This window comes from Anarrhichthys ocellatus, unplaced genomic scaffold, assembly GCF_004355925.1.
Source record: "Anarrhichthys ocellatus isolate YVR2014 unplaced genomic scaffold, GSC_Weel_1.0 scaffold1545, whole genome shotgun sequence".
NCBI classification, from domain to species: domain Eukaryota; kingdom Metazoa; phylum Chordata; class Actinopteri; order Perciformes; family Anarhichadidae; genus Anarrhichthys; species Anarrhichthys ocellatus.
This window is the reverse complement of record NW_022281519.1, coordinates 1-10,725: the sequence shown is the minus strand read 5'-3', so window position 1 is coordinate 10,725 and position 10,725 is coordinate 1. Positions and strand designations below refer to the sequence as shown.

Below are 10,725 nucleotides of genomic sequence, written 5' to 3'. Positions count from 1 at the left end.
CACACACACACACACACACACACACACACACACACACACACACACACCAAGGAGACACGACACAATCTCTCACACACACGCTCAAATTTAGGAAGGCCGCTGGGACAAAAGGGATAGAGCGGTTAGGGGGAAAACTCTCCATTGGGTTTGTTTCTCTTCACAAACATCCTCGTTTACAGATGTGACACACACATCAACAGACAGTAAAATACACAATCCATTAACATGGATGAGACACTGGGATTCGGACATTAAACATATACTTGGCACAGCAAAGAGGGGGGGGTGGGGGGGGAGAGAGACAAATGTAAGTATTGCACATTGTGGTACATTTCAAGGGGATGGAAAGATTAAATTTGGGATTATTTGAACAAAATCAAAACTACAACAAAACCCTCAAAAAAATGTTGATACCTTGCTGCGATGCGCCGTTCCCTCCACCGCATGCAGAGCGGGTCTGCATTTGTTTCATAGTCTATTACTAAGTATGCATTTCCTATGACGTATCAACACAATGATCTTTATAAGATCGTAGTGAAAAGAAGAGACCAAATATCAAAAGATGATGTCAGGAGGGGAGCGGGCAGCCCAGGCCACACTGAAAGGTAGCTATCGGTTGTTGAGGGTTGATTGATTGCTTTGCCTCAAGGAGGAGGTGCGAGGCTGGCTGGCTGTGATTGGGTACCTGAAACAAAGTTAACGAGGTCACTACGGGAGTCGTGGCAATGACGCAGACGTTGGCGGAGTCAAAAATGTCTGCTGGTTACTTTCAGGCGCACGTGACCATATGCTGACCTGTAGCGTGACGACAGAGTTTATGACTCCAACCAGCCGGGGACGTCGGAGGTTTTGGGGGTCGGATACTGCATATATGAGACACTTCCCTGAAAAACTAGCAACTGGTGCTGCAACTGCAACTTCTAAAGATTTAAAAATGTACTTCATGATGAGGGGAATAGTGCTAATTGAAGCGAGTTGTGTTCAGGTATATTAGCCTCTATGTGCATTTTCCAGTATATGGCAAGATTGTATATTCTCTCAGGGAGGAAAGGAGGAGTTGTTTTGGTTTTGCAATAAGAGACGATTATTATGATTTTTTTTATTGCAGAGAATTTGAGTGGAATGACTGTGTATGTGTGTGTCCACTCATACACAAAGAGAGTGCCTGAATATTGTTGTACTATTGCTTTCTAAAGTAACCAAAGTAAACATCAGCATCACTTGGCTTTGGCTAAAAAATGTGTCTAACCTGACAGTAAAGGTTTTGATAGTGGCTGACAGGTTTGTTGAGATGTTGTTGGTTCTGCTTTGTTGGGAAGGGGGTTGGACAAAAAAAAACATGTATGTACGTGCGTATGACATGTATATACAATTTACAAAACACACAGCCACACACAGATTGCAAAACATGCACACGCACACACACACACATGCTACTATTTCTACTAGTAATAATCATGATGTTTCAGTAGGAAAAAGAAGAAATTAATTTGTACTACTGCGGTGTTGATCTGAGAAACCCTGTTTATTATAAAAAAATAAAGCATTTTCAAATCTCATATGGGGCTCTACCCTTTTACTCACCATCACATCCATCCTGCCATCACCCTGGTTAACTCCCACCACTTGAAGCGTTGCCCTGCACAGCTAAACCTATACTTTCAGTGGGATGAGAATACGACTGATCCACTTCTTAAGAGGCAAATAAAAACCCTCTCTTGCAGTATAACGACACCTAAATACAGAGGCTGAGTAGAGAGCTCAACAGATACGCCTGCAGGAAGCCACGTCGTCTCCAGCTCCTTAACAACACTATCGGGCCAGCAACCTGCACATGTCGATCGAACTACTGTGCGAATCATACTATGTTGTTAAGTGCAGCATGAAGAGAAACATTTACGTTGAACGGCACCAATACGACCAGAACATATTAAATCCCAGACCATGTTTATCTGCCATCACGGGTGGATTTAAAAACTGCAAATTTTATTTATATTTCAAAATTGAAAAAGAAAGCATCCCCCGTAGTTCAGTTACACTGATATCAGAGGAGAAATAAAGACGAAACCATTTTATATGCAGATCATCAGATGGTTCACACCTCACATTACACTTCAAAAACCAAGCTCAGAAAAAGAACAGAACCTGAGCTTTCACACGCAAGAAAGAGTCCGTGAGGGTGTTCAACTTCTGACGAAGCTCTACATGCCGGGCCAACCAAGCAGGCGTATCTGTTGAGGTAACTTAGTAAAATAGGGTTTCAGCTGGACCAAAAAAACAAAAAAATCAAATCTTCCTTCCCATTTCTCTTAAATTCAGTAGGCAGGCACGTGTTAAAATGCAGTTTTACAGCTACGGTTATGTTCGTAAAAACTCAAATTTGACCTTAACTGCGTTGATGTAGAAACTTTTCCTCTACAATGTGTCAAGTGCCTGTTGAGGAACAACAACCCTGGTCTCCTCCAGTGCGCCGCGTGGTCTAGGGCTCGTTTCAGGACAGAGCGGTTCAAAATCATGTCTCCGCCCTTCTCCCTCCTCCCGATGTGCAAATTGCAAGATTCTATTAAGTACGACTCCAAGTAGAAACCCTGGACATTTAGCATCGACTATATATCAAATGAGTATAACCTGTTCCTATACACAGTATACATACAATCATACACACACTCACACTCTGTCACACACACACACACACACCCCACAGAGCACTCTGTGCTGTTAGCAGTGTGTGTTAATCCAATGTCAGTCAACTAGTGTCTTTGCAGTAGGGACGATATGCACCACAAAGCATCTGCATTCATCTGAATACAGTACATATTATAGGTCTTTGAGTCTTAGGGATGGTTTGTACTCTTTTGTGTTTGTGTAAGTGTGTGTGTATGTGTGTGTGTGTGTGTGTGTGTGGAGACAGACAGACCAGCATCATGCACACACATTACAAATATATGACACCCTTCAAAATTCTGTGGCGTGAGCTTCTAATCGATGCTCATAGGCTAGCACAGAACCATCATTGGGATATTTCAAAAGCCTGTTTCCTTGTTGATCCTTTTTGCCGGATCCCAAACTTTCAAAACACATTCCAAATACTGTACCAGCTGACATGCTGAAAACCATCATCTTTCTAATTCCTTTCGTCACCAGAATGTTCCTTTAACCTAACTCACCGAACCTACCGACTGGATTCATTTTCTCCAAAACTTGTCACAATCGCACCTTTTCTTTGTGATCCAATGGCACATGCGCTCCCACGGTTACCAAACTACCCCTTCACTTTTCCAAAAGCTTCACCTTTACAAAGTGCTGTTGCTACTTTCTACCCTTGTCTTAATAAAAAAAAATATTTCTAAAAAAAACATACAGTACTGCGTTAAAATAAAGAGACAACAAAACAATTGTTGGCAGTATGGCGAGTGCGACAGGTCTGTTAAGTGCTTTGAAACGTCCCGACCCTCTCGGAGCTGACATGCAGATTCTCTCGGTTCCTCTCACGCAGCCTTTCTCCACAAAGAAACATAAAGTAATTCATCAAAAGACAAGGAGGATTGTATGCAGTCTTCCTCTTTAACACATTCTTAAATTGAAGTTCGCCAACCCAGTGTGTTTGCACTTGTATGTATTAGGTTAGGGTATCTCACATTTATACATTAACGTTGACCCACCTAGGTTCAATCTAGGACTAAATGACCCCTGATTAAGGTTTTTTTGACAATCATTTGAAAAGAACTATCTGGTGAGATAGAAGACGAGGGGTTTATGAAAACAAAAACGAAAATGCTCAAGATGAAAGTAAAGGCTCCACCTTCGTCACACTGAACAGAGTAAATGTTGTTCCCTCTCTCTTTGTGTGGCACACTGGCACAACCTGATGGCATCACTGGTCAGGTCCGACACATTCTGATGACACGGTTTGTTTATACTCAAGACATGGAGAATGGTGTTCTTCCAACTGCCCCCCCCCCCCCCCCCCACACAAATCCTTCATGCTCTGGATCATCTGGCATTATGTCACTCCTGTGGCCAAGTGTAAAACCAGTGGCGCGCGCGGCAAAGAGGTGGCGGAAAAGTGCTTTCGGCAGCCTCACTAGCAGCGCACAGGGAGTAAACTGCTGACAAGAGGCAAACTGTGAGCATATTCAATTTGAAATCTGCATTATGTGTAATGTACAGCCAGCCAAGAAGAGCCATCAAGCATTGCTCCTGTGTGCCACACGGCCATCCATCAACATCTAGCACGCCTCACAAATCCCTCACCATAAGTCATCTCATGAAAACCACCAAAGCGGCATTGGTTGCTTGTGTGATATCAAATCCATCTCTAAAAAAAACAAATGTTGTTACATTAATAACTATATGGACTTAATGTAAGGTGATACCATGTAGGGTCAATTTGCCTCTACAGTACAGTATTCAAGATAGAAAAATAAAAACAGAAAACAAAACTTTTAAACCAAGACAAATGAAACATTAATGTGGGCATTCATGTTTTTTTTTGTAGAATCCTTTTATGTCTTTTTTCCAAATCCCAATGGTTATTTAACAGTCCTGCTAGCCTTCACTTGCCAATATTTGACCTTCCCTCGATGCTGACTTTCACCTCGTAAGGGATGAAGGAAGGTTTGGGCAGGGTCAAGGGCGGCTCCCCCTCGGATTTGTCTACTTTTCGCCCTTCCGGAGCGGACCATCTTCGCTTCCTGCGCCCTGATGGCTTACTGGCGCCAGCTTCTGCGCCGCTGGCAACCTGACCTTTCGAAACGGACCCTCTTTCCCCAAACGTGAGATCCCCGTTCACCACGTTGGTGCCCCCTCCACTCCCGTTCCCACCCTTCCCTCGCTGGCTGATGCCGTTCTCCCGCTCGCTGTGCCTGGAGCCTCCTCCGCCGCAGCTTTGGTGAGCGTCTGAGACAGCTCTGGGGGGTTTGAGGTGCCCGTGGCCGGAGGCTGGGACGCAGGCAGGGGTGGCTAGCTCCAGGGGCTGAGTCTTCTTCAGAGATCCGTTCCTCAAGTTCTTGAGGGTGAGTGAAATACAAACGTCGCCCACAGACAGTTTGGTGCAGGGCAGCTCCAGAAGCTGGGTGGTCCGATCTGGGCAGCATGAAGACCAGCCTTGGCCGAAGACAAAGAAGGGATACTCCACCAGGACTTCCACACTCACCTGGAGGAGAGAGAATGAGAGAGAAAAGTCTTGGTGACCTAAGGGGCAACATATGTCAAGCCTTTTGGTCCATTACATAAAATCAATGAAGGGGATAGAACATATTTATGTTTTTTTTTATATTCTGCATTGAGCTCTGTAGCTTTAGCACTGATTAGCTCTGCATTATCATTTATACGTGTGACAGAGTGAAGAGATGACGGATAGAAGCAGAGGAGGCTTTGAGGAATGACGGGTAGAAAGAGGGGGAAAATAAACCTGAGGAGAAAGAGGATGAAGCGGAGGAAGATCTGAAATATAGTAGCGAGAATGAGAAGGTGGGAGTGGAAGAAGTTACTGAGGATGGAGATGAAAAGGCGAGTTTACAGAGGGACGGTGTGTTGAACAAGAGGAGGAGTGAGGAAGTGAATGTGAAAGAGAACAATGTCAAGAACAATACAAGCGTAAGATGTATCAAACACCCTCTCAAAGCAAATGACAGGCAATGTTCTCCCTTCTGTATTATATCATTTTTGACTTAAGCTGCTACCACCTCTCAGGAAGAAAAAAAAAAAAAAGTAAGGAGAGCCACTGATGGAGTGAAAGAAAGAAAGAAAGAAAGAGAAGTCTTTGAAAGATTGTCAGCTTTTGTGGGATACAGTATCAAAGAGCAGCCGGGGGCGGGAGAGTTGGTTAGAGATGTGCTGTGTGGGTGGACGAGTCACAGCCCTGGACAGATGAAATAGATTAACTGGCTTTAACGGACACCCTCAAAGACGAGAAAGGTGCATGTGTGTGCGTGTGTTTATGTGTGTTTGAAGGAGTTGGGTAAAACCGGAGACAGAAAACAGAAAGATACATCGAGGCGTAGTATGAGATGTTAAGAGATTACTGAGAGATCGAAGCTATACAAGTTTTTTGTGACCTATATCGAACTACAGTAGAGTTTTACATGTAGCAGCAGAAATGTGATATTCTATCAGCGCATTCTGCCTTCGCTGAATATGTGATGAGTCGATTCCAACACTCGACTCTTTGAACTTCTCTGCAGCTCATAATCAGAACATGTTTGTTACATGTCTGCCATCACAGTGCATTTGAACCACCTACAAAGGGAATAGCAGAGTCCTGTGAGATTCACCGTAATAGAATCATAAATAAGGGAGCAGCTCAACACTTGTCATTCAACATTTACAACACCGTCTAAGAGTCTGCATAAAAGACTTCTTACAGAAGTCGTTTCTCACACTCACAGATGCAAAGTACAACTGGGATGATTAACTCGGCAATCTACCGAACTTGATAAAGGAGCTTGATAGAGGAGCTGAACAATTAATCAAATCAGTTTTTGTTCCACTGAGCTTTTAAATTGACATGAGGTTTTAGCGCTTTAATGACGTCATAAACCGCTATCATGTAAAATCACATCAAGAACAAAAAGGAATAGTTTCACTTTCTTGCAGAGAGTCAGATGAGAAGAGCAATATCTTATTTTTGTGCATTAACAATGGGGACAGCACTGAGAGCTGCTTAGCTTAGCTTAGCTTAGCATAACGACTGGAAGCAGGGGGGGTAAGAGCACGACTCCAACGTTGTGAAATACATTGCTACTACTGGCACCTCTGAAGCCTAAGAATTAACATGTTGTGTCATCGATCTGTACACAAAACAAAATGTGTTTCTTCGGGGGTTTCCATTTGTGTACACATTGAACAAACAATGTTGAATGTTGATAATAAGAGAGGTTTAGCGGTGCTAGTAGCTCTGCTGTTTTTGCTAAGCTAAGCTAGCTGGCTACAGTTCAATAGCCCATGAGAGAGTGAAAAACAGTATTTACCAAAATGTCAAACTAATCCTTTAAGTGGCCAAATTATCCACAAGACTATAACACTGCTACACTGTTGTTTGTTTGCTGCTGGCTAATCTTGGCAATACTGTTTAGTTAGTTCATTTAATACTATATTATTTCATTGTTTATACTATGGATTTTTTATATTATTATTTTTTACTCTGTTATTGTTATGGTATATATTGTGCATTTTATACTTAATATTTAATTGCTTAAGTATATTTTTTGCTGGTGTAATGAACAAATTTAAGTATATATATCTATCTATCTATCTAACAAAGGCTGCTACCCGTCTCTCACCTGTGCACGGTGCTCACCAACAGAGAACTGAACCACAGCAAAGTTGGGTGAGGTGTGGCTGCCTTCAATGCGCTCCACTGTGGACGAGTCGATCTTCAGCTCGTTGCTGATCTCGGCACTCTGGATGAAGTCCTCCGTCTTCAGGTCCTCCACGCGTTTCAGCTCCCCATCGGCCAACTGGATGATGGAGCCCTTGATGAAATATGGGGGGAGGGAGGGGGGCACCACCGTGCTGGATGAGGGAGGAGGAGCAGAAGGAGCGACCATCCCCGGCAGAGCGGAAATGATGGGGAGATGAAGATGGGCTTGGACCACCGCACCTGAAGTGGCCTGGAGATACGAGGCACTGGACGGCTCTAGAGTTTCTCCTTTGTGGGCAGCGATGTATGTATGTGGGAGTGTGGTAGGGAACGGTGCGGCTTGGGTGGATGATGTTACGTGGGAGGTTACCGGTTCCAATGTGGTGACTCCACCTCCACTGACGGGGATAATTACCGGTTGGGCGCCAGGAATGAGTAAGTGTTGCTGTAGGCTGGTGTGGTAGCTGATTGGCGTATGCTGGCTCCCACTGCCCCCTGCAATGTAGCCAATGATAGGCGGCTGAGGGTAGATGGTGGAGGGGAGCCCCATTGACAGTGACTCTGTAGCGCTGTGGGTGGTCTGGATGACGGTCTGGGGCTGACAGCAGCTGACAGCAGCTTTCAGGCTGTCCACACTTAACGGGGGTGGAAACGTGAAAGAGGAGGAGGTGGTGTTGGAGAAGGAGGGTGTGCGATTGACAGGCTTGCCCAGGATGATACCACCTTTCTCCAGGTGTGCGGAGGCAGAGGTCGTCAGCTTCTCGGGGCTGGGTCTGGGTGGCAACAGCTGGTGGTCCCCGTGGCTGTTGGGCATTAGCATGAAAGAGGTTCTCAGCCCTGAGGGATCGTGAGTAGAGTAGTCTGAATGCAGAACCAGCTGGCGGGCCTCGTAGGAGGACAAAGACGAAATGGCATCCCGGGATTTGCCCCCTGGCTTAGAGAGGCCGGACTCGGGGGACGCTCCATACCGCCGACCCCTTTCCAGCTCTCCATTGTGGAGCTCTCTGGTTCTGGAGCCACCGTCCTCTTTCCTAGTGGGTCCGTCCGTATACTGCACCACAAGGTGGGACATCCCATGTCCCAAAGTGTGGTGGGGGTGCAGTGACTGGGGAGGAAGGTGAATGCCTCCGTGGTAATGAGGCGACGGCACAGTCCGTGTTGAGGTTGACATTTGAACATAGTGAGGGGCGTGGTCTGTCGAAGGCGGAGGCATGGAGGTACGCCCCGTGGACGCTCTCTGGTAGTCATGCTTGGAGGCATGCGACGGAGCAGAGACGGTCTCTGCGTGCGAGTGTCTCTGTGTGGCCAAAGAGGAGGAGGAGAGGGGGGGAGGAGGGGGAGGAGGGGGGAGCAGTTGAGGGGAGATGTAGCCAGCGTACGGGGCAGTGTAGGGTGAGGCTATAAACTGCAGGTTGTGAGGCAGTTGGGCGTAGTGTACAGTTCCTCCAACTGTGGACTGTGACAGGGGCGACGTATACACTGCAGGAAGAGACGAGACTAGCCTCAGTGACGAAGAGGAGGATGAAGAGTCTGACGTGGAGAAGAGGGATTTATTCTGGAGGCCGTCTGAGTGACTGGAGCTACGGTGTCCGCCGACGGCACTCTCATTCCCACCGGCCACACTGGCCAGCCAGGCCATGTTCTCAGTGCGCTGGCTGTCACTGGCAGGCGGGATGCTAGGTGAGCGATTGTCAGATGATAATGTGCTTGAGGGGAGCTCCCTCTTCTTTGGGGGCAGACATTCATTACTGCGTTCCTGGTGGGACTTCATGCTGACTTAGCCTCAATTCCCTAAACTGCACTTGCGTTATTGTTCCTTAACCTTTGGCCTTCTATAGCTTTTTCTCTCTTTTTTGTTCTCTCTGACTTTTAATTTCACTTTCCGGTCTCTTTTTTTCACTTTTTTCCCCTTGTCTCGCTTTAATTAGCTCGAAATTATCTTCCCCAATCTCGTCTCTCTTTCCCTCTCTACTCGGTTCACCCAAGGCCGTCGATTATTGGGGCTTTTCTTGATAACAAAGAAAATCCAGACCGTAACAAGCGGGCGAGGAAGGATTAAAGATGGAGATGAAGATATTGAGGGGTGGTGAGAGGGGAGGGTAGGGCGGTCTGTTTGGTCCAGAGGTCTTTAGTGGCTGGAGGGTGAGCTCAGTGCGATAGCGGAGAGAGTCACGTCGACGTCACACCTGCTGCTGCTGCCGCCGAGGACGACGGGGGGCCGAGTGCGTCGCACTTCATGCGGAATCATTTCCTTGTAAAAGCAAGCCTGCCCACACCCAGCACAATCCTGTGGAAGAGAGAGAACGGAAGACTGTTAGGAAGACGCCGTGGTTCTTAAACAGATGAATAGTTAAATACAGTGCAGTTTGTTTCCAACCTGAACAGCAACCACAATGATCCTCGAAATTCCTAGCATCCAACACTGCACAGGTGCATCAGCCAATTGTTTTTCCAATGAGAATGAAAAAAGCTGACATACTGAAATGCACTGCGTCATTCAGTTTTTTAGGCGGGTGTACATTCAATTCAAGGACAGGGAGAGAGAGACACATGATCTAGCAAACACAGACCATGAAAATGAATAACAACACATTTTGTTGAGGTTGTTGTCACCACATAGCAGCACAATTAGGCGCTGCTGCACCAAGAAATTCAGGAGCAAAACAAACAGCTCAAGAGAAACTGTTGAGCGACGTCTTTACTGTGATGAAGGTCGACAAACGGGCCATGAGCCAACAAAATGACGGCCTGCATCAACAAACTCAGGAGCTCAACAAACGAGCTCCAAAATCAAAAATGAAGCCAAGACAAGAAATTCAGGATGCAAAAGACATTCCAAGGACTGTTCCGAGTGAACTAAATTGATCTGAAGGACAAAAAAGAGGCCATGACAAGACGATGCGCTGCAACAAGAAATCCAGCAAGTCAACCAATGACTTTAAAGAGAAATGAAAATGGCTACAAGGAAGACATGCCTTGTGTCTGTAGAGTGCATTGTAAAAGTCGCCGAACAGGTGGTTGATTGGTTTTTATTGCCTCAACAGTGGTTGAGCAAAAGAATTGAAGCAGAATAAAAAACAACAATCCAAGCAGTTTGTCATGGGTTTCTAGAAGCTTGCACCCCTATTAATAATAAGACCAATAATAATAATAGTCAAAACTATTTCAAAAAGTTTCCAGCACCTGCTGTACTTGGACATCTGATAACAAGCATGTGCTATACTCAATGAAGTATGTGTGAGTGTGTACCACCATCTGTCAGCAAGGACTCCTGCTGTAAAAGATGGAAAGCTTGGTGTGAATCTCATAAATAATGTAGAAGCATTTCGAGCACACACACACACACACACACACACACACAC

At 45.7% G+C, this 10,725-nt stretch overlaps 1 protein-coding gene across 1 annotated transcript; it reads right to left on the bottom strand.

Moving 5' to 3' along the window:
- Window positions 1-326: 326 nt before the first annotated feature.
- Window positions 327-10,712, bottom strand: atxn1a (ataxin 1a). The gene is made up of 2 exons (XM_031839384.1): window positions 7,284-10,712; window positions 327-5,155 (listed from the first exon to the last, which is right to left on the bottom strand). The coding sequence occupies exons 1-2, from the start codon at window positions 9,132-9,134 to the stop codon at window positions 4,556-4,558; spliced, it is 2,451 nt and encodes an 816-aa protein (XP_031695244.1). The 5' UTR covers window positions 9,135-10,712; the 3' UTR covers window positions 327-4,555.
- Between the last annotated feature and the right edge of the window lie 13 nt (window positions 10,713-10,725).